We start from the raw sequence: 25244 nt of genomic DNA on the forward strand, positions 1-25244 counted from the left end.
AGGAAGGAAGGAAGGAAGGAAGGAAGGAAGGAAGGAAGGAAGGAAGGGAGGGAGGGAGGGAGGGAGGAAGGAAATGAGCACCGGCCTGCACTCTTCCTACCCCTGAGGCGGAGGTCACGGAAAATCCAGCACAGCACCTGGATCTATGTCCCACAACTGGCAAAACACTGAGCTAAAACCATGTCATTTGATTTACATGCAATGGGAAGCTATGAATCATCAAATTATATTATCATGTGACTTGGCTGGGCATCTGGAATGGGATGGGGTAACTACCTGATGAGAAGACTGATCTGGTTAATTGACACCATGAGGTAAAAGATGAATGGATTAATATGATGTGTTTATATTAGGAATTTATCCACATAATACACAATCCTAGTGATCTCATTAGTGAAGCAGAATATATAATATGTGCTTAAAAATATAACTGGATTGTTTCAAAGTCTTATCCTGATTACTGTTTGTATCCCCAAGTATATCAGCATACTGTCATCACATCTTGTTGGTGACTAAGCATTACTTCTTCTGTGTTATATTCAGCCATGTTACACAAGAACGTTAAAATTCAGTTTCCCTTTTGTGTATACATGTCTGAACACATGGGTACTCAGCTTATTTTACTCTCATTCATCTGTGTATGCATTTATATAGTTTAAGAAAAAGATCCATTGTTTGAATAATTATCTGTATGGTAAGCAACAATAGATATCATAAGATACCACCAAACAAATTTCGATTTGAGTGTTTGCAAAGCTAGAGTATAGTACTAAATATAGAAATAATTATATTCCAGAATTTGAGTCTGTTGGACCAAATAAAATACTATGTGGGGTATCACATCGAGATAATAATGTTGAACATTTCACTGACAATCTATCCACATACATAGGAAACCCAATAATCTTCACCTGCCAAGCAAATAATCTAAATGAAATAGACCAAAAAGAAAAATTCAAATGAATCCTACTAAAACTGGACCTTTGCAAAGGGAAAGTAAAATGTGAGTGACAAAATAAGTTTATGAGAAGCAGAATGACAGATGGCGGTGAAACAGTAGATATTTATGATGATGCAAATGAATGAAAGCAGATACAAGATGATTAAATATCAGAAAATATTGAGTTTGTTGAGTCACAGGTAGAATAAATTAAGCTAAATCATATAGCAAGCACCAGAGTAGTGGAAAGTCATAATGATTACACTGACAACAATATAATAAAAAAAAAAAAAACAGTTGGGAACTTTGTACAGAGTATATTCATTGTTTTGACCTTTTTTTTAAAGTAGTAGTTTAATACTATTCTTATATAAAAGTTTATATAGGCAGTAGCTCAATATTTGAAATAGATGAAATAAGATGTGCTGTAGGGTTTTGGTGGGGGGGGGGAGTGGCATACCGTACTACCCTTTTCTGTCTCATCAAAGCTTTCCCTGCAGGCCACCTGGGTGGCTCAGTTGGTTGAGCATCTGACTCTTGATTTTGGCTCAGGTCATGATCTTACAGTTTGTGGGTTCTAGCCCCTCATTGGGCTCTGTACTGACAGTATGGAGCCTGCTTGGGATTCTCTTTACCTCTCTCTCTGCCCCTCCCCTGCTCAACACTCTGTTTCTCTCTCTCAAAATAAATAAAGAAATTTAGAAAAAAAAAAGTTTCTGCAAAACTATTCAAGTCCTCCTAGAGAACTTGTGAGGTTCCTAGAAAAACAGTTTGGAAACCCAAACTTGACAATGGTATGGTTCTAAAATGCCGTAACAGAAAGGATTATGTAAATGTTTATTACATACATGAGTATGTTAAAGTACAGGATTTGTTTATTATGTTTTCTTGAACAAGAACTAACATGTTTGTAGTTTCAACACCAAACTGAAAGCCAGTATCTTAGATTTGAGTTCTGATGCTCTTCAAATTTTTTTTCAATAGGGTAAAATAAAAATTATTTAAGCGAGATTATTTACTGTGGAAAGACTGAGAGTGGTCCCTCAATTTGCATAAAAGTCAAGAGAACAGGACAATATGAAAACTTTACAAAGGAGCCAAGCGACTCCCACCTGGTTGTATGCTAAATATATAGATAGCACTTATGTAAATACATCCAAAGCCTTGGTGGAACATTCACAAGGTTAACATCTGATCCAGCAACTTGATTTATCAGATCAAGTCTCTTAAGTTATATAAATGAATTGAGTTACAACTCCGGATACCCAAATGTTACATTACCTTGTGTCTTATATATTGCGAGAAAATTGCAGCCAGTCACACTGTCAGACCAAGCCTTCTAGATTAGTCAGTCTACTCAGGTGATCAAATGGTAGTTCATGGGTGAGCATAGAATTAGAATTGGATGTTCTTCCTTGGTGGAATTTCTTTATATAACTCACCACTTATTGGTTGTCTCCCATATGTAATAGTACTTTTACATATATTATGTTATTTAATTTTTGGCATATTATATATTTATAGTTGAGGCAAGTAAGATTAAATAACTTAGTCAAGGTCACCTGGCTAACAAGAGCACTAGGATTTGAACTGGTTTGCAACGTTTGCAGCCTTTCCTGTATATTCTATTTTTTTTCTTCCAACTTGAAGTTCTAGTTAGGTAACACACATCTTCTATTTTTTAAGGTCAGGTCTATCCTAGTCTTATCCATTTGAATATAGACGCTGGTCCCTTAGGCTTTAGTTTTTCCACAATATATACAATATCTCTTAGAGCACCTCATCTAAAGAAGACCAGTAACATCCATTTTCTTTTAACTGGTAACTTCTTCTGCTATAATTACATTGCTCAGACTGTATCCCCAATTTCAGAAGCAAAATAAACAAGAACAGAAGAAATACTGCCAGGTTTTATTAATTTATCTTATTTAATTTTGCCTCCTAATTTCCTAAAACCCAGGTATTGTAGAATATGGATATAAATGTTATTAAGGTAATTAATTTTTTCCAAGAGCCTATTACTGCTTCAACAAAGCAGAATCTAATTTCTTTGTATCACAATGAACTACTCCTAAGGTAAATACCTCTAGATTATCCAATATTCAAGGCTTCATAATGAACTTAGCAATTAAAAGTAGTAACCAAAATCAGAAAACAAACATTTCATAGAACTAAAGCCTTCTTAAACTAGCTATATAAGCCAAGGAGAAATGGACCTTAAAACCATTATGTGGTAAACTCTAAGAATCTGGAATTCAAACAGTCTTGCTTTACTGCATACATGGAGTATTTTTTTTTCATGCAAGTTTGTATCCTTTAAAAGGTAAATTAGAGGGGTGCCTGGGTGGCTCAGTTGGTTAAGTGTGTGACTTCTACTCAGGTCATGATTTCATGGTCCATGAGTTTGAGCCCAGCATTGGGCTCTGTGCTGACACCTCAGAGCCTGGAAGCTGCCTTCAAATTCTTTGTCTTCCTCTCTCTCTCTCTCAAAAATAATGAAAAACATTTAAAAAATAAAATTAAAATTAAATTAAATAAAGGTAAATTAGAAAAAGTCATCCAAGTTTGGACTAGAATTTGGTCATGTCAAAAGAGGGATCAAAATGTAGCTGGGCAAGAATCTTGAGAAGAGTTTTTGTTTTTTGTTTTTGTTTTGTTTTCTCTCTTTTTGTATTTGCCTCATTGTCCTTGCAACAACTGGGAACACAGAAGGGAAAGAATGGGACATTGTGCACCTGTCTACTGCAGGGGGGACTTGGTTCTGTTGGGTTATGAAACTGCTCTGTGTTAGCTTTACATCCAACCTAGAAGCTACACAGCTGGTCACAATTCCCCTGAGTACTGAGGACGCCCAACAGTGATTTTCCAGACAGCTTAACTTGTTTTCAGACATGGTTCAAGAGAACTCTGAGGTTGTGATTTAAAAAAAAAAAAAAAAAAAAAAAAAAAGTAACATTTCAGATTGCTTATCTCTATTTCATTTCGTTCTTTTTATGGAGTTCTGTCTTGTTTTTTCATTTGGAGCAAATTCCTCTGTATCCACACTTTGCTTGACCTCCTATCTGTTTCAGTGAATGAGGCTGAACAGCCACCTTTCTCCAACTGGAAGGCATGATGTGTGGATGGTCGACGCTTGTGTAGACTCTTTGTGCCCAGTGGCTGGTGGACTGGGGGTCCCAGGTCACTCTGCCTTGTGGCTACCCTGTGGACGGGCTGGAGGTGGGGTGGCCCCGGGGCTGTGGGCACTGAGGGCGCCCCCGGGTGGACAGGGTGGAGGTGGGCTGGGGGAGGTGTGTGCCCTGAGGGTGCCTGGGGGGCGGGGCGGCTGGGGCTCCGCGCCGTCCAGGTGGAGGGGGAGCACGAACCGTGAAACTTCCAGCGGCTCCGCACTCTTTTGTGGGGCTCCAAGGCCACACCTATTACGTTGTACTTGCCCTTTTCCACCGGGGTTGTTTTCCGAGCCCGAGGGCATCTGTGGCAGAGCTCGCGGAGGCGGAGGCGGAGGCGGCGCGCTTCCATGGCACCTGGAACTGAGTTTGGGGCCTCGCCGCGAGCTCCCCGGAGCAGAGGGCACGCCGGGGGCCCTCGCCGACCTCTGACCCGGAAGACCTCTAGTCGCTCCACCCCCCCCCCCCACCTTCCGGGCTTCCTGCTAGGCCTGGTTTCTTTGGGTTCTGGTTATTCCTTTGTTTGTTTCTTAGATGTTCAGTTGTTTGTTTTGAGAGAAACAGAGAGACAGGGCAGAGAGAGCCCGGGCAGGGGAGGAGCAGAGAGAGTGGAGACAGAGATTCCCAAGCAGGGTCCGCCCTGCGGGCCCGGAGCCAGATGGGAGGGTGGATCCCAGGGACCCGGAAATCGTGACCTGAGCCGGGCGGGTCAGATGCTGAACCGACCAAGCCACCCAGGCGCCCCTCTAGTTGCTCCTTTAAACCACAGCTTTCTCTCTGCGCCCCAGGGCGGGCAAATCTGTACCCGGAGCCTCAGTACCACCCCTGCGGGGGCAACTCCAGGCGTGGGGCTGGGGTCCCTTTGTTATGGAGTCCTCTCTCTCTCTGCCTCGGGGTCAGCCCCCAGTATTCCTTCAGGACGGGCTGCCTTACCAACAGGTGCAGATCTGGTGGACCAGGCGAGGCCGGGGTTTTCCTAGCAGCCGGGTGTTCCTAGTGGCCGGGGTCTTCCTGGCGGCCGGGGTTTTCCTAGTGGCGGGGACTTATGTTGGTGGGGTCTTCGTGGAGGCCGGGGTCTTCCTAGTCTCTGTCTGGGAACACAGCCCTGAACTGGCTTCTGGAGAGAGAAAACCTATGGCTCCTTGTTACCAGGCCAGTGCAAGGCTCTGAGCACATACTCAGCAATCCGATAATTAATTCCACTATGAATTGCACACTCCACTTTTACTTTCCTTATGTTCCTGACTATACAAGTGATTCAGACTTTTTTTTTTTTTTTTTAAGTTCATGGACTGTAGATGTGCAACTCACCAGCTTGAGTGTGCTAATAGTGTGTTTCTTTCCTTCTCTTTTTCAGTCTGTTCCCAGTATTCTAGAGGAGTGTTCGCCATTTTCGGACTCTACGATAAGAGGTCGGTACACACCTTGACCTCGTTCTGCAGCGCCTTGCACATCTCCCTCATCACACCGAGTTTCCCCACGGAGGGGGAGAGCCAGTTTGTGCTGCAGCTCAGACCGTCCTTGCGGGGCGCGCTCCTGAGTCTGCTGGACCACTATGAATGGAACTGTTTCGTCTTCCTGTACGACACGGACAGGGGTAAGTCGCAATTCCACGCCCACATGAGTAAAACCCTTTCAACCAGAAGTGGCCTGGTATCACTTTTGTGACTTAGGGAAATAATTTGAGCTCTACTACAGCTAAAATCAGAAAAGGGTCAATGGGTATTATCAGTAATTTTATCTGCAAACTTCTAATTAAATGAGCATCAGATGCACCAGGTTATTCATGAGCCAACCATGCTCTGTGACTTAGCTGAAATCAAGATAAATACTTCTTTGAACATTTCTGTGATGATATTTCAGGTACAATCAGGAAATAAATGTCTTTTGCCTCAAGTGCAGATGATTTCATGTCTTGGAATGTCTTTAAGGGAGCAAGTTGATTTTTCTGTCTGCGTCTCTATATCTATAATTTTATTTAAAAAAGAAAAAGGAAAAAGAAAGTAGTAGTTGAACCATATCCATGGGTTTGACATGTGAAACTTGAAGTGAGTAATTGAAATGTGGTGACAGTGCAGTACAGATTTGGGGTAAGGCTTTGGGGCCCTGGCAACCTTACATTTTACCATAACCTATCAGGCTCTGAAGATCAGGAACTGATACTGTGCAACCCATGTGTTGGAGAAACAAGGTGAATAAGTTATTGACAATCATCCATTTTTTATACAGGTTTGAGATACTTTGACTTTTCATTGTGAGACATAACTTAAATTCGCATATTCTTTTTTTTATTTTTTCTTTCTATTTAGTGTCTGGAATCACAGCAACAGATTATATTGCAGAATAAACAGCAGGGAACTCCCTTTGGGCTTTTTATCTTCAATATTTTTCCCTTAAAGAGTATATATGACAAGAAGTTGGAATAAAAATTCAAACTGGCAACGTTTTGAGAATATCATTGAATAGAATTCTATCTGTGACATGAGTAAAACAATAAGCATAAAACAATGAACAAGCAAAATAAATCTTTTGAGGATGTAATTATCTTCAAAGGCCAAAGCATAATTTCCTATTTTCAGAGATGGTATATCCTATAAGATGTCACACCCCTGGTGGTCCTAGTACATTTTATATTGGTTTTCTTGCTAAATATTCCTTTCAGTAACAAGTTTAGAAAACTTAATATCATCAGTGTATTTTTTGCATGGTTGCCACTTGCCGTAATTCTCATTCGGAAATATGGGAGCCTACCCATGTCTTGTGATGACATTTTCCAATATCTAAAAATCCAAAGCATCCTAGAGCATGTATGATAGATGAGAGAAATCATTCTGTTCATTTCTAACTTTTGGAAAGATCCTTCAGCAAGAGGACACTGAAAATTGAACCATAAGGCAACTTAAAACAACAATGAGGTATTACTACCTTATTAGAATGGCCAAGGTCCAGATGACTGACAGTGACACATGCTGGTGAGCATGCAGAGCAACAGAGGCTCTTGTTCGTAGTTGGTGAGAATGCAAAATGGTACAGTCGTTTGAAAGTCAAGGTGGCAGTTTTTTATAAAACTAAATACGTGCTTACCTTGTGATGTAGCATTCGTGCTCTTTGGTATTTACCTATAAGTGGAAAACTTATGTCCCCGCAAAAACCTGCACACAGATACTTATAGCACCTTTATTCATAATTACCAGAACTCCGAAGCAACAAAATGTCCTTCATTTTATTGTCCTTCATATTAGGTGGATGAATAAATAAATGTGGTTCATCCAGACAATGGAATATTATTCAGTGAGCTATCAGTACATTAAAAAACATGCAGGAACCTTAAATGCAGAGTCCTACTAAGTGTAGAAGCCAATCTGAAAAGGCTACGTGCTGTATTTCAACTATATGACGTTCTGGAAAAGGCAAAGCTATGGAGACAGTAAAGAGATTAGTGGTTGCCAGAGGTTAAGGGGAAAGAGGGATGAACAGGTGAATCACAGAGGATTTGTCAGGCAGCGAAGTTGCTCAGTATGATGCTGGCATTGGATCATGATGTGACCCTATGATAATGGTAGACATGTCATTATACATTTGCCCAAACACATAGAAAGTCTGAAACCAAGGGTGAACCCTAATGTAAACCGAGGACTTTAGGTGATAATGATATGTCAGTATAGCTTCATCAGTTGTAACATATGAATGTCAAATGCAAAAAAAAAAAAAAAAAAACTACACCGGAATAAAGTTGACTTAAGATGTTAAAAAATTGACTCATGATGTAAAGAAATACATACTGGGATATATATAGATGAGACTGTTCTTTATGTGGTTCTTTATGATATAGCTCAATTCGTCACTTTGGGCACAAGATCCTTATTTTATGACATCTTGATTTCATAGAAATATCAGTGGGTCCTGTGTCTTACTTTTTCCCTCTGTGCCTGGGTCCATCAGTCTCTGGCAAGAAGAAGGTTGTAGGCATTCGTGCATCAGCCTCCCTACCAAACAGGGATTCAAAGTGGTGCTTTGCTTTCACACTAGTATGTACTTTCCGGGATCCTCACCCCTGTGTAGCACATCAGATGCTTCAACCCTGAGCCATGTCCCATCCCGTCTGTCCAGGAATCTCTCTAATATAAGCAGACCTATTTCGTTCTTGAAAGAATCTTTCTCCTGGCTGAGTTTCTGCCTCCCAAGGCTTAAACCCTTCATGGAACAAGCTCTGTTTCTTCTAATATGGCATCTTGTTACCTTTAACATTCCTATTGGCTTGCTGAACAAAGCCTGCTTTTCCTTGTCTCCCTGTCCTGCTTTTAACCAGCTAGTGCAAGTCACACTCTCAAATTTCTGAATTCTCTCTAGTAGTTGCTGCAGGATGAACAGCCAGCCCTTTGCACTGCCTTCTAGTAGAGTAATACAACCCATCTTCAAAACAGACACCTTTATCCCAAGGGGCAATTGCATGAATGAAAGAATAACATATCAGGAAGATGGCTCTTTATATTTTTTACTGAAGTATATTTGACGTACGATGTTGTATTAGTTTCAGGGGTACAACATAGTGACTCAACACTTCTGTGCATTACTCAGTGTTCACCACAATAAGTGTGGTCACCATCTGTCACCATACAGTGTTATTACAGTATCGACTCTATTCCCTATGCTGTACTTTTCATCTCTGTGATTTACTTATTTTATAAATGGAAATTTGTGGCCGTGTCGTGGTGTTGAGATGGTTCACTCTATCATGACAGGACCGTGCTTCCCGATATTCTTGGTTTCAATTAAGTACTTGCAAAAGACAGTAATAATTTTTTCTCCCTTTGAAATTGTTGTGCTCATTTTATAAGTTTAGGATCACAAGATCAATTTATTTCTTCTTAGATAGTGGGCTTAAAATTATGTATCACTATCACCAACCGAGGTATGAACTTCAGTTGTGAGCTTAATTAATTTCTCTCATAAACATAGTTGGCTAAGAGTCATCAGTATTTTCACATCATGCAGAAAAAGAGAGCACACATCCACTTTAAAGATAAGAATTTTTTTTATAATGTACAAAACCACCTGTCAAGAAATAAGATGGTTTAGTACATTTTAGTACTTTTCTCTGATCTTCAGTTATCCTTAACTGTTTATTTCAACATTTTTCCTGTTACAAATAACTGCCTTAATGTGACCCTGAATGTCTCCACAATCTTGAGTGGAACATGGCTGTCTGATGCGTCACAAATCATTATTTTGGGATATGTTATCTCATTGATCCACTTAGTTATTTCTGAAATCTTAATCCCCGTAGTGATACACTGATCTTATAAAATACAAGAGCTTCACTCTGTCATAACTTAAGGTAATGTTTTTATGCTGAATTGTCGTCAAAGGAATGATATTTTCTTCCCTCTGATGTAAGACTTCTCTTCAAGTTCTGCTCTGCTCTTGGTGAACTGTGTGAACCTACCTGTAAGTTTCTCCACATATGTCAGGGAGAAATAGAGACAGAGAAGGAGGAAAGTTGAACTGCATTGTCTTTAAGGTCCATTCATGTTATCTTTAAGGTTTCTTTATATTCCAGATGGTATTGTATATAAATAAATATGTATTATATTCCAAATTCCTTCCCTAGAAACGGTGGGCAGAAAAAGAAAGATGGTAGGTCACATAAGCATCCTGTTTATCAGGTCGCTCCCGGCTTCTTTTCACTTGACGGCCTCTCAAAGAAGAAGAGAGTGTTCGTCCATTTATTCATTCAGTTTATGCACTTACCATTCAATAAAAATGTATTGTTCACCTTGTCTGTATCGGACACTTTGATACGTATTTAGAATGCAGTGACGGGGGTGCCTGGGTGGCTCAGTCGGTTAAATGTCCAGCTTTAGCTCAGGTCATGATCTCAGATCACGGGTTCGAGTCCCATGTCTGGCTTTTCACTGATGGTGTGGAGCCTGCTTCCTTCCGATTCTCTGTCTCCCTCTCTTTGTTCCCCTCCCTTGCTTTCTCCCTTGCTTTTTTTTAAAAAAAAAAAAAACTTTTTTTAACTTAAAAAAAATTTTAATTTTAAATTTTAAAAAGTTTTTTTTAAAAAGAATGCAGTGATGAGCAAGACTGTACTAGGATGAAGTTAACTCACTTGCTATAGCTTCATTAGGAAATGGCACACAAGATTCTGTTTGATAGCCAAGAGCTTGCCTTTGAGACACAGTGTGATGTTTTTACATTTGGAATAAAACTTTGGTAAGATTTTTGAGTTGATAAATTTAAGGCTATTGAATATGTTTGAAATGTTGCTTATGAACCTGAAGATCTGAATATTAAATTTTAATTAGTTACCTTAAGTAGTCACATTTGCCTAATGGCTACCTACCATATGGGACAACACAGTGTATCTAAACAATGAGCTCATTTGGAACAACATATTTTAGTTTGAGCGAGATGTCCAAATCTTTTCTCAATTCATGTAGGAAAAGAACTTAGAGAACACCCTGTGCAGAATCCTTTTTATAGTAATTTTCACATTACACTGTGTGTATATTTATATATCTTTCCTTCCCCCAGAAATACATCTTTCAGCAGTAATTATTATATCTTGCTGCATTTATATCTTTTCTGTGTAGCATAGTAACCCCTAATAAGTATGCCATAAACATGAAGTGCATGAATGACTTAATCAAAGTCCTTGACAATAGGTATCAAATAATTTTGATGCTCTCATAACTAATCATGTAATTCAAATTTTATTAATGATACCATGTGTTTTTTTAAAATCTTTGTTTATTTTTGAGAGAGAGAGAGAGAACATGAGCAGGGAGGGACAGAGAGAGAGAGAGAGAGAGAGAGAGAGAATCCCAAGCAGGCTCCATGCTGACAGCTGAGAGCCCAACACGGGACTCAAATTCATGAGTCAAGAGATCATGACAGAGCCAATGCTGAACACTTAATCGACTGAGCCACCCAGGTGCCTCAATTGTTTTGTTTTGTTTTTTAATGATACCGTATTTTAATGTATCAAATAATTCCTATATTAGTCAAAATGAAAAATTCTCCTATAGAGATGGTCCTTGAATTAAATTTTTTCTTATCATGAAAAAGTATGGAGCAGCCTGAAAAGGAACATCCTTTTTTTTTTTTTAATATAATTTATTGTCAAATTGGCTAAAATGTAGTGTGTACAGTGTGCTCTTGGTTTTGGGGTAGATTCCCGTGGTTCATCACTTACATATAACACCCAGTGCTCATCCCAGCAAGTGCCCTCCTCTGTACCCATCATCCATTTTCCCCTCCCCCCATCCCCCATTAACCCTCAGTTTGTTCTCAGTATTTAAGAGTTTCTTATGGTTTGCCTCCCTGCCTCTCCGTAACTATTTTTTCCCATTCCCTTCCCCATGATCTTCTGCTCAGTTTCTCAAGTTCCACATATGAGTGGAAATGTGATATCTGTCCTTCTCTGACTGACTTATTTCACCTAGCATAATACCCTCCAGTTCCATCCACGTTGCTAAAATGGCAGGATTTCATTCTTCCTCATTGCCAAGTAATATTCCATTGTATATATAAACCTCATCTTCTTTATCCGTTCATCAGTTGATGGACATTTAGGCTCTTTCCACAATTTGGCTATTGTTGAAAGTGCTGCTATAAACATTGGGGTACATGTACCCTTGTGCATCAGCATTCCAGTATCCCTTGGATAAATTCCCAGCAATGCTATTGCTAGGTCATAGGGTAGTTCTATTTTTAGTTTTTCCAGGAACCTCCACACTGTTTTGCCGAGTGGCTGCACCAGTTTGCAAAAAACATGGAACGCTTCATGAATTTGTGTATCATCCCTGCACAAGGTCCAGGCCAGTCTTCTCTGTATCGTTCCAGTTTTAGTATATGTGCTGCTGAAGTGAGCACTGAAAAAGAACATTCTTGATTTAGATATAATCAAGCTAAATATTTAAAACACTTTAAAATAATCCATATTTTTGGCATTATAAAACCTTGAATTTTTGTCAAATCTACTTAACAACATGTCATTTTTCCTTGAGCGAAAAAGGGATGTTAATTTAAATAATATAAGAAGTCATTATTTTCTCACTTGAAATAGATGTTTTCAAAGGAAAATATTTTTTACTTCTGTGTATTGCACAGAATTGTACATATTTATGATGCATCTATGGCCATTCCCAACACCATGGGTCACAAGATGAATTTATGATCAAGGGAGAGATGAAGAGATATAAACCTAATATTTAAAAATTCTTTTTTTTTAATGTTCATTTATTTATTTATTTTGAGAGAGAGGGAGAGAGAGAATCCCAAGCAGGCTCCACGCTATCATCTGAGACTTGATGTGGGCTCGATCTCACAAACTGTGTGATCATGACCTGAGCCGAAATCAAGCATTGGATGCTTAAATGACTGAGCCACCCAGGTGCCCCTAACATTTACAACTTGTAGGGATCACTGTCATTGTTTTTCACGCACCCATTCTGGAGGCCAGAGTAAGCAGTGGCTGGCGCTATTCTTGTTTTATTTCATACTTCTCTTTAACGCTTCGTGTTCAACGTTTTATCGCATTGGCTGTTTCCAGGTTCACGGCGTTATTTCAGGGGTTGCTGAATATCTTGTGTTCAATATATGAATTATTATTATAACATTATGTAAATTGTCCCTAGGAGACATGGATTTGGCAAGACATAGAGTAGGAAACTTTAATTTGGGTTGGTTTGGCTTATTTCCTTTGGCCTGTTTTTTTTTTTTTTTTTTTTTTAACAAAACTATATTCTACACGTAGCATAACATATTTTGAAAAACCTAGGAAACAACGTTGTGGGTGGCATAATGTATGTGTGCTGCTCCCCTGCGCTGAAGCCAGAGCAAGGAGGGAAGGGGGTGGAGAGGGGAGCTTGGGTGGGGAGGGCAGAGATCTTGCTATTTTATTTCTACTTTTTGGGTTTTGCCGCATACGTGCCTTTAATTTTTAAATTGCCTCAAATCCTTTTGCGAAAAGAGTCGAGATCTAAATCACAGAAATAGGAACAAATTAAGAGGCATGAGATACCTTTCCACAATACCTCTCTTAACTTTCCAGTAGATAAGCCTATTGAATAAATGGCTCCAGAGAGCTCGCCTGCCTTCCCTTCGGGTTCTCAGCTCCACTTCTCTATTTCTTCTCACATTGCCCTATTCTTTTGCTCTTTCCCTCCTTCCTGCATCACAACATAGAGTGTTTAGGGAACATGGTTCCATGGACCTGGGAACCTCAGTCCTCTATCACTCATTACCAGCATGGGCTTGTGGTAAACTCACGCCCATAGGTAATGTAGGGGGATAACAGAGCAGAAAAGTGCAAGGAATATGGTGTAATGACTTCAGTTCACACCAAAATAATATCACTGGCTCTGCTTCTTCCTTGAAATTCCTTTCTGAGAGGTGTGAGATGGGGAACATTTTCAGGGATGACTGCGCACCTGTCACCTGGCCTCGGAGCTGCTCAGAGGAGTGCTGAGTGTGTAGGGCTGCTTACGAGTTCCCGCCTCCCAGTTTCCAGTTACTGCGCAGGTTCATGTGACGCCAGCACACATCTCCCATGAATTGTGCCACTTACAATGCAATTTTCTTATTAAAAACAAAATTAGAAACACATTAGCAAAACAGAGATCTTTGATGTATAAATTCAGGAGAAGTAAGAATCTTTCAGACACTAACCTGGTGTTATCCAAGAAGGGATGAAAATTTATCTTTAGTGCTTGGTACATTCAGCCTCATTTCAGTGTATTTCCTAATCCTCAGGGAAAACACCTTTAACTGTAAAAACCCTCACTGGGATGAAGAGGAGTTCCCTTTTTATAAACTTCCCATGGCGAACCTCAGGCATTTATCTTTGTTTATAATTAACTCACTAGGATTTAGGCTTTTTTATAGCTCACTTAAATATGTTTGCTTACTGATATTTATTACATTTTTCATCAGGCTGATGATGCCAAATATTTACTTGTTACCAGCTGCCAAGTGTGAGGCTAGCCCATTCTGTCAGGAGGAGAACACACTTCACTCTGTGTTTCAAGCATGTATCACTGCCTTCCTGCTGGAGCCGGGCCAGTGGGAAAGCAAAGAAAAAAAACATGTGTAAACATAACAATGGAGCTTCCTATGGCGATTCTAACTTGTAATTGAGGGAGAAAAAGTAATCATAAGATGGCAAGGCAGCCCCTGCTCCCTCTACAGCATCTCCTTTGGTGGCACTGCAGTGTCTGTCTTCGGCCCTCATTAACCCGATTCCACAGGCTGGCACCTCTGCAGGTTAGGAGGGGGGCATAGTGGATGGAGGGGCACATGCATGGGGTGAAGGAACCCTGGTGGGTATTTTCATAAAGAGGGTTACATGTGCCATCCCTTTTCCCTGGGGAGAGGAGGCAAAGGGAGGCACGTGTATGTCTGTCCCCTCCCACCTTCCCTGGTTACAGAATGAAGGAGTTGAGGGCAAGTGCTGGAAGTGCCATCCTTGTGCTAAAATCCCACAAGGATGATGACCCAGAACCATACTGCCAGACAATGGGGTTCTCGAAGAACAGTGCCATAAAGCTACAATGAGGGGTGCTGGAAGTGCCATGCTTGCGCTCAAATCCCACAAGTATGATGAACCAGAACCACACTGCCAAACAAGAGGGTTCTCGAAGAACAATGCCATAAAGGTACAACAAGCGTAGGCAGAGAAGGGGCCGGAGTGAGGAGCAGGACCATAAGCAGTGTGTGGACAGATTGGACATATTCTGGAGACACACAGAGCCTACACTTGCTCTTGTGCCAGGAGCCTTCCACTCATTCATTTGAAAGAGACCCAAGTGGACTGGCAGGGAAAGTAAATATGCAGCCTTCCACCAACATTTATGCCGGGTCTGTTTGGTTGTCATGTAGAAGGCACTAGACAGATGCATTGTTGACTGACTGACAAACCACCTGTCAACATGGTCCTCCATTCACGTTTGCTTCCCATTGTTGGTGCTCAGTGTGAAGAGAAGAGCAAGATCTGGGTAGGACCGTTGGAGCCCCTGCACCCTAGAAAGGTCATTGCATTGGCCCCATTGGCATGCACTGTTCAAACACACAAAATACAGGAGGAGCCAAGTTGGTGGAACAGCATGGAAGTTTTTTTGTGTCTTGCATCTATGAAATACAGCCAGATCAACATTAAACCATCCTGCACACCTAGAAAATTGATTTGAGGATTAGCACAACAATCTGCACAACCTGAACCACAGAACTCAGCAGGAATTCACCCCAAAAGAAAAAGCGGGAAGAAACGACAGCCAGAGACTTAACCAAAACAGACACAAGTAGGATGTCTGAACCACAATTTAGAATCACGATAATAAGAATATTAGCTGGAGTCAAAAATAGATTAGAATCCCTATCTGTGGAGATAAAAGAAGTAAAAGCTAGTCAGGATGAAATAAAAAATGCTATAACTGAGCTGCAATCTATAATGCATGCCATGGCAGCAAGGATGGATGAGGCAGAGCAGCAAATCAGCGACATAGAGACAAACTTTTGAGGAATAATGAAGCAGAAAAAAAGAGGGAGACTAAGGCCAAAGAGCATGATTTAAGATTTAGAGAAACCAGTGACTCATTAAAAAGGAACAACATCAGAATCATAGGGGTCTCAGAAGATGAAGAGAGAGAAAAAGGAGTAGAAGAGTTGTGTGAGCAAATCATAGAGGAAAACTTTCCTAGCCTGAGGAAAGACAGACGTCAAAATCCAGGAACCACAGAAGACTCCCATTAGATTCAACAAAAACTGACCATCATCGAGGCATATCATAGTCAAATTCACAAAATACTCAAGCAAGGAAATAATCCTGAAAGCAGCAAGGGTAAAAAGTCTTTAATTTACAAGGGAGGACAGATCAGGTTTGCAGCAGACCTGTCCACAGAAACTTGGCAGTCCAGAAAGGAATGGCAGGATATATTCAATGTGCTATATCAGAAAAATATGCAGCCACAAATTCTTTGTACAGCAAGACTGTCATTCAAAATAGAAGGAGAGATTAGAAGTAGCCCAGACAAACAAAAATTAAAAGAGTTCATGACCAATAAACCATCCCTGCAAGAAATTTTAAGGGGGACTCTCTGAGGGGAGAAAAGACTAAATAAATAAATAAATAAATAAATAAATAAATACCAAAAGCAACAAAGACTAGAAAGGACCGGAGAACACCACCAGAAACTCCCAGCTCTACAAGCAACATAATGGCAATAAACTCATATCTTTCAGTACTCACTCTGAATGCCAGTGAACTAAATGCTCCAATCGAAAGATACAGGGTAACAGAATGGATAAGAAAACAGGATCCATCTATATGCTGTTTACAAGGGACCCACTTTAGACCTAAAGACACCTTCAGATTGAATGTAAGGTGATGGAGAACCATCTACCATGCTGATGGTTGACAAAAGAAGACTGGAGTAGCCATACGTATATCAGACAATCTAGACTTTTACAAGAGATGGTGAAAAGACTATTACAAGAGATGGTGAAAGGCATATCATAATTAAGGAGTCTATCCATCAAGAAGACATAACAGTTGTAAACATTTATGTAAACAGTTGTAAACATTTATGCTCCAAATGTGAAAGCACCCAAATATATAAATTGATTAATCCCAAACATAAAGAAACTCATTGATAATAATACAATAATAGTAGGAGACTTCAACACCCCACTTACAACAATGGACAGATCATCTAAACAGAAAATCAACAAGGAAACAATGGCTTTGAATGACACACTGGACCAAATGGACTTAACAGATATTTTCAGAACATTTCATCCTAAAGCAGCAGAATATACATTCTTCTCCAGTGTACATGTAATGTTCTCCAGAATAGACCACATACTGGGACACAAATCAGCCCTCAGCAAGTACAAAAAGATCGAGACCATACTTTGCGTATTTTCAGACCACAATGCTATGAAACTTGAAATTAACCACAAATAACTTGGAAAGGTAACAAATACTTGGAGACTGAAGAACATCCTACTAAAGAATGAATGGACTAACCAACAAGTTAAAGAAGAAATTAAAAAGTACATGGAAGCCAATGAAACTGATAACACCACAGCCAAAAACCTCTGGGACCCAGCAAAGGTGGTCATAAGAGGGAAGTGTATAGCATCCAGGCCTTCCTAAAGAAGGAAAAAGGGTCTCAGATACACATCCTAAACTTACACCTTAAAGAGCTGGAAAAAGAGCAGCAAATAAAACCCAAAACCAGCAGAAGATAGAAACTAATGAAAATTAGAGCAGAAATTAATGCTATTGAGAAAAAACAACAACAACAACAACAACGAAAAACAGTAGAACAGATCAGTGAAACCAGAAGCTGGTTCTTTGAAAGAATTAACAAAATTGATAAACCATTAGCCAGTTTAATCAAAAGGAAAGTACCCAAATAAATTAAATCAATAAGGCAAGAGAAGAGATCACACTGACACAGCAGAAGTATAACCAATAATAAGAGAATATTATGAGCAATTATATGCCAATAAAATGGGCAGTCTGGAAGAAATGGACAAATTGCTAGAAACATATACACTACCAAAACTGAAACAGGAAGAAATAGAAAATTTGTACAGACCCATAATCAGTAAAGAAATCGAATTAGTAATCAAAAATGTCCCAAAAAACAAGAGTCCAGGGCCAGATGGCTTTGCAGGGGAATTCTACCAAACATTTAAGGAAGAGTTAACACCTATTCTCTTGAAGCTGTCCCAAAAAATAGAAATGGAAGGAAAACTTCCAAACTCTTTCTATGAAGCCAACATTACCTTGATTCCAAAACCAGACAAAGACTCCACTAAAAAGAACTACAGACCAATTTCCCTGATGAATATGGATGCAAAAATCCTCAAGAAGATATTAGCCAACCAGATCCAACAATATGTTAAAAACATTATTCACCATGACCAAGTGGGATTTATAACTGGGATGCAGGGCTGGTTCAATATCTGCAAAACAATCAATGTGATTCATCACATCAATAAAAGAAAGGACAAGAACCACACGATCCTCTCAATAGATGCAGAGAAAGCATTTGACAAAATACAGCATCCTTTCTTGATAAAAACCCTCAAGAAAGGAGGGATAGAAGGGCCATACCTCGAGATCATAAAAGCCATATATGAATGACCCAACGCTAATATCATCCTCAATGGGGAAAAACTGAGAGCCTTCTCCCTAAGGTCAGGAACAAGACAGGGATGTCCACTCTCTCCACTGTTATTCAACACAGTATTGGAAGTCTTAGCCTCAGCAATCAGACAACACATAGAAATAAAAGGCATCCACATCGGCCAGGAGGAGGTCAAACTTACACTCTTCGCAGATGACATGATACTGTATATGGAAAACCCAAAAGATCCCACCAAAAAACTGCTAGAACTGATTCTTAAATTCAGCAAAGTTTCAGGATATAAAATCAGTGCACAGAAATCAGTTCCTGTACACCAACAATGAAGAAACAGAAAGAGAAATCAAGGAAGTGATCCCATTTACAATTGCACCGAAAACCATAAAATACCTAGGAGTAAATCTAACCAAAGAGGTGAACAATCTACCCACTGAAAACTATAGGGGCTTATGAAATAAATTGAAGAAGACACAAAAATTGGAAAAAGATTCCATGCTCCTGGATGGGAAGAACAAATATTGTTAAAATGTCAATAGTACCCAAAACAATCTACATAGTCAATGAAATCCCTATCAAAATAACACTAACATTCTTCACAGAACTAGAACAAACACCCCTACAATTTGTATGCAACCAGAAAAGACCCTGAGTAGCCAAAGCAATCTTGAAACAGAAAACCAAAGCAGGAGGCATCACAATCCTGGATTTTGAACTGTATTACAAAGCTGTAATCATCAAGACAGTATGGTACTGGCACAAAAACAGACACTCACATCACTGGAACATGGACCCACAGACGTATGGCCAACTAATCTTTGACAAAATAGGAATGGCAGTCTCTTCAGCAAGTAGTGGTGGGAAAACTGGACAGTGACATGCAGAAAAATGAACCTGGACCACTTTCTTACACCATACACAAAAATAAACTCAAAATGGATGAAAAACCTAAATGTAAGACAGGAAATGATCAGAATCCTCGAGGAGAAAGCAAGCAAAAACCTCTTTGACCTTGGTCACAACGACTTCTTACTCAACATGTCTCTAGACGCAAGGGAAAGAAAAGCAAAAATGAACTCTTGGAACCTCACCAAAATAAAAAGCTTTTGCATGGTGAAGGAAACAGTCAGCAAAACTAAAAGACAGCTGATGAAATGGGAGATGTTTGCAAATGACATATCAGATAAAGGGTTAGTATCCAAAATCTGTAAAGAACTTATCAAACTAAACACCCAAAAAACAAATAATCCAGTGAAGAAATGGACAAAAGACATGGCAAAAGACATGTCATCCAGATGGCCAACTGACACATGAAAAAATGCTCCACATCACTCATCACCAGGGAAATACAAACCAAAACCACAGCGAGATACCCCCTCACACCTGTCGGAATGGCTAATATTAACAACTCAGGCAACAATGGATGTTGACAAGAATGCAGAGAAAGAGGATCTCTTTTGCATTGTTGGTGGGAATGCAAGTTGGTGCAGCCACTCTGGAAAACAGTATGAAGGTTCCTCAAAAAATTAAAAATAGAACTACCCTACAACCCACCAATTGCACTACTAGGTATTTATCCAAGGGATACAGATGTGCTCTTTTGAAGGGACACTTGCAGAAGATGTGGTATAAATATATACAATTGAGTATTACTCACCAGTCAGAAAGAATGAAATCTTGCCATTTGCAACTATGTGGATGGAACTGGAGGGTATTATGCTAAATAAAATAACTCAGAGAAAGACAAATATCGTATGACTTCACTCATATGAGGACTTTAAGAGACAAAACAGGTGAACATAAGGGAAGAGAAGCAAAACTAATATAAAAACAGGGAGGGGGACAAAACATAAGAGACTCGTGAATATGGAGAACAAAGAGAGAGTTACTGGAGGGGTTTTGGGAGGGGTGAAGTGCTAAATGGGTAAGGGGCATTAAGGAATCTACCCCTGAATTCGTTGTTGCACTATATGCTAACTAACTTGGATATAAATTAAAAAAAATAAAATAAAAATCAAACACACAAATTATAAACAGTTGTATGGAAGTCCAACAGAGCTCTGTTTTCCCCCCATGGTCACTATATTAATGCTTCTTTTGAAATACTAAACTCGTATAGAAAATTGTATCATGATAGACCCCTGAGCATGTACTCAGCCTGCCAGCTGAGTTATTTAGCCACGTCTGAGGACTAACAGGAGGAGCATGTTCCTGGAGGATCCTTAGATTGATGTAATGCGGCTATCATGTTTTAGCAGTTTTCTTATCTCAGACAGAGAAACTGTAAAGCTTTTGGACTGGCTGCATCTTTTCAGCAATCCTCACCTTTCTCAAGCCGTAAGTCTGCAAATGACTTGTTATTTTCTGACAACTTAGCCATTTAAAAAACAAAAAAACTGCTTAACTGAAGATCTGGGGGAAGATCTTTCTTTATGACCTCTGACTAAACATATTGCCTCAAGATAATCTAAGATTCTCTCTCTCCCTCTCTCTCTGCCCCTCCCCCACTTGTTCCTTCTCCCTCCCTCCCTCTCTCTCTCTTTCTCTCTCTCTCTCTCTCTCTATTTGTCTCTCTCTCCCTTACTATAAAAATGGAACAAATGTTAATGTAATAACAGTGCACAATATAGGCTGAAATCCTTACAGTGCGAAACTTACGCCAGAGGTCAGGTTTACTCAAGTGATACGCTTTGTAGTTAGTCACCATGTTCTAGTGCTTGACTTGACACTAGATTCGAAGGGGCACAGGCACCCTGTGCCTAGATTCTGGTGCTTGACTTGACACCTCTGCACGTACCATTCCCGCAGCCTCCACCTTTAGTGCACATCTCTGTTTCCTCGTGTGACTCCCATTCATCCTTCAGGGGTGAGCATAATGTCTTCCAAGAAGTCTGTTCTACACACTTGCCCTCAAGTGTTAAGCCCCTTCCATGTGCTCACGTAGCACTCTCTGTTCCCCGTATCACACACAGTGTTCTGTCTCTTTCATTCCATGCCCTGTCACCACACTCTTTAGGGTCCACACTGGCCAGGACTCTGTCTTGCTCATTGGGTTTCCCTGAACAGGGACTGTACCTGTCATGTAGTCACACTCAGTAAATAGGAAAGGATGCATCTTAAGGCCTCATCTTCACGTATATTGACGGTGACTTCAAGATCTATGTTTAGATAGAGCTCAGTCCTCACTCTTGGAGGAGATTCATGTTCATAGTAACCATTGTGTCTAAAAATCTCAACATTCCAAGAGGCGACCTATCACCTGCCCCCTTAAACTATCCGAGAGATATACTCTGCCTGGGAGGCTAGGAAAGGAAGAGCCCGCCCTGCTCCTGTTTCTCCGTCATGCAGTCATAGGCAAGCAGTCATCAACCTTGCTGAATGTGTGTCACATAGAAATATGCCAGTGCGCCCCTCCTCCAGTGAGAGCGTGGAAGACAGGTTTGAGAGGGACAGTGTTGGAGTCTGTGCTCAGGCCTCAGGCCTTTTCATTCTCCTGCGTCCACCAGCTCCCTCCCTGACTCCAGTGCTGGCCCCTCAAGTCCGTCTTCCTTGTCCTTGCCAGGGCGAGCGCTCGGCAACCCCGACCTCACACACGTCACCTCTGTGCCTTAGCATCTTCAGAAGGACACAGAAATTGTACATGTTACTTTGCCAGATACTTGTCAGGGAGACTCCCCTATGTATTTGGAAAGAATGACTTCAGAAGATACTTGTGTGATGTCGTATTTCTAGGGAAAATGCCATGGAAGATGATAACAGCTGTTTCTATCTTGAGTTGTATATCCATAGGAAGAGTTTAGGCTTCACATAATAAAAAATACAAAATAACAGTATACATATGCATATATGTTTAAGTATGAATACGTGTATACACCTGAAGAATATATAATATGGAGCTGTTCTATACTGTTATGGAAGCTTCATTATCTTCCGGCATTCACACTTCTGCTATCGTTACTGTATCGTCCTCAACATTTGGCTTCACTTCAAGGTCTATGGTGGCTGCTTAAGCTTCACTCATATCCATATTATAATCACTTGGGAGGAGTGCACAGAAAATACAGCCACACCACTTCCCTTCACCATACATGTCATTTAACACATGTACTTACATGCAATTCTGTGGCACAATTATACTGGCCTTCTGCAATATGCTGCAGAATATTACATTTTTTCCTGTTTTCCAGATGAGTTTGTATAATGGTCACACTAGCTTGTCCTCAAATGTTTTGGTAGAATATGCCTTAAAATATTTTGGCATGAAGTCTGAAGAACTTTTTTAAACCACTTTTCACTTTCCTTCATGATTCTGAAGCCTATTCAGATTTTTCGTTTATCCATATGTCGCATTTGTTAAGGTGTATAGTGTGCATCGGTACGAGAAGCTTAGTGGATTCTGGCAGGAAACGTATTCTCTGTGATACTGGCTCTTTGAAATTTTGTAGAACTTTCTTTTCCAGTATATGTTCAATTTTAATAATATTTCAGATAGTCTTAAGAAAGAGTATTTTCTTTTCTTTTGTTTCTGTTCTTTTTTGCCTGCAGCGTTCTAAATAATCATTACATGTTGTTTGAATCTTCTGTGTCTTTACTAAATTTCTGATTGCTTGACCTAATTGAGAGTTGTACATGGACATCTCCCACTTTGGTCGTAGGTTTATCAATTTCTCGTAGTATTTTTATAGATTTTTGCTTTATATTTGATACATTTTCATATAGAATTCTTTAGAATTTTTAGTGTTTTCCTTATAAACTGAAACTTTTTAGAACTGTGTAATGAACCTCGCTCTCCTTAACCGTGCTTTCTGTCTTGAAGTCTATTTTTTTCAACATTAATGTACCTACACAAGCTTTCTTGAGGCTCGTGTTTGTACAGTATCTTTTGCCATCTTTTTATTTTCGACTTTCCCGCATCCATATATTTTAGGCATATCTTTTGGGCAGCATAACTGCCATTATACATGGGTTAATTTTCTATGTGTGTTGCATATTTAATTCTCCCCAAACCCAAATGGTAAGGAGAATTAGTATCCTGTTTTATTCCTAAGACAGTTAAAAAATAGAGAACTTAAGTAATTTACCCAAAGTCACAGAGCAGCCAGTAACAGGGCGAGAACTCAGCTACTTGTCTTAGTCAGCAGACTCTTGCCTTTAGCCGCTGTGTTGTACTACATACCTGGAAATTTTACATTATGTTCATTATGAGAGGAGGTGATCTATACTGAGGGTCAGCAAACTGTAAGAAGCCAGAGAGTAGATACTTCAGGCTTCTCAGAACGTATGGTTTCTGTCACACCTGTTCAACTGTGATGTTGTAGTGAAAAACAGCCATTGATAATACATAAGTGAATGAGAATGTCTGTGTTCTAATAAAGCTCTATTCATGGACACTGAAATCTGAATTTCACATCATTTTCATGTGTCACAAAATCCTATTTTTATTTCCCTGTCTCCTTCCAAACATTTAAAACTGTAAAAGCCATTCATACCTTAAAAGCCACACAAAGGCAGATGGTAGGCCAGATTTGGCCCGTGGGCTGTAGTTTGCAATATGTATATAGATTTCTATTTAAAAAAAAAAAAGAAAAATGTAAAAATTTTAGACATCATATTATTGTTTAATAAGGTTAACCTGGGTTAAGTTAAAAATTCATTAATGTGTTAGAAGCAGTTCTCCCATCATATGCGTAAATGAGGTGTCCCTGCACAGGTATGAGCATGCACCCCCTTTCTGATGTAGGCCTTACTCATATTCCTGTGGTAAGTCTTGTGATTTAAACTCTCTAAGACATGAACCAGATGTGCTTTGATAAATTTTTGTTTAAAGTCAAAGTAATAATTTTCCTGACAATTATTTTCTAGGTGACTTTGTCTCTAATTGGTTGATGACTAGAACAACCTTCCGATGTATCCCAACATTAGCCAATTCTACATCCTGTATTGTACTAGTTTGTTTTGGAAATATGTGTGTGCCACAGATATTTTTGTTTCCTTTGAGCACGTTTTACATCACAGCTCTACCTGTATGCTACACGCACACAAATTGTAGGATAGCAAACCGAATGGCATAAAGAAGTATTTGAGATCACCATGACAGGAGCGCTTATTGAAATGAATTTAAGGACCATGTTCTATCTTGTGGCATATGCTTGGTACTGTGCTACATTGAGCAAGGGGTAGAAGCACAAAATAAAAGGAGGACATGGGTAAATACCAGGTTCCAAGTAATAGATTGTAATACTCACTGGGGAGAACAAAAGAGTGTGAAGAAAAAGGACTTTTTAGAAGAAATGAGAATAAGAGAAGAGAGCCTTCCAAGTACAGCAGGTAGCCCAAACCAAGCATGCACGTGAAGTCTGAATTTGTGCAGATGCTACGAAGTCTGGTTTGATTAAAACCTTTGGTCTCAGCGCTTTACCGGGAGATGGAAAAAAGAGGCCAGCGATGTGGTTATGATGATCATGTTTCGCCCAGTTCACTAGGGTTAAGTGTTGGCCCCGTGCTATTGTGTATTACTTAAGCTGCCTTCCAAAACTTTTCTAAGAGTTTGGAACCTAACTAGAATTATTAATTCTTAATTCGTGGCAGAAAGGATAAGGTCTCCTGTGTGGATGGAATACACCAGAAGATGTTATTATCTAAACACGGGAGTCATTGTCCTAGAAGAGATTACACTCTTACTGTTTTCTAAAGTTTATTTTAAGGGTTTATTCTGTTTTTATAGATGACTGACAAAGATCAAACAAACAAGTATACTTCGAGTACTAGAGGAAAACAGCATAAACACCCATCTTTATAACAGCCTGTAGCTTTAATTTGGAAAGTAGAGAAAATAATTTTGTGAGGGGTATTGCTCTGTGGACTCTTTACCTACGTATACTGTGCCAAAAAGGATTCCATGTCATGAGTATTTTATGTGAGTGCACATTACTCTGTCTTTCTCACTTCATTGGGGATTAGCTCATTTTTGTGATTTTT

At 39.7% G+C, this 25244-nt stretch overlaps 1 protein-coding gene and 1 non-coding gene across 17 annotated transcripts in view; one reads left to right on the forward strand and one right to left on the reverse strand.

The window, feature by feature from the left end:
- GRIA4 (glutamate ionotropic receptor AMPA type subunit 4) overlaps positions 1–25244 on the forward strand; it is a 474792-nt gene that overhangs the window by 224145 nt on the left and 225403 nt on the right. For 15 of the 16 annotated variants that reach the window (XR_005786293.1, XM_040460826.1, XM_040460822.1 and 12 more), the window contains one exon: positions 5465–5704. Coding sequence is in view for 15 of the 16 variants with exons in the window: in XM_040460826.1 (XP_040316760.1) it covers positions 5465–5704 (240 nt within the window). In the remaining variant the exon portion in view is untranslated. Of the gene's footprint in view, positions 1–4805; positions 5047–5464; positions 5705–25244 lie in introns of those variants that run through there. The other variant, XM_040460823.1, reaches the window with a different exon arrangement.
- LOC121020809 (U6 spliceosomal RNA) lies at positions 11882–11988 on the reverse strand. Its single transcript, XR_005786296.1, has one exon. It is a non-coding gene; the product is annotated as a U6 spliceosomal RNA (small nuclear RNA).

The sequence above is a fragment of the Herpailurus yagouaroundi genome, unplaced genomic scaffold, assembly GCF_014898765.1.
Source record: "Herpailurus yagouaroundi ecotype Mexico unplaced genomic scaffold, PumYag 251, whole genome shotgun sequence".
In the NCBI taxonomy this organism is placed as follows: Eukaryota; Metazoa; Chordata; class Mammalia; order Carnivora; family Felidae; genus Herpailurus; species Herpailurus yagouaroundi.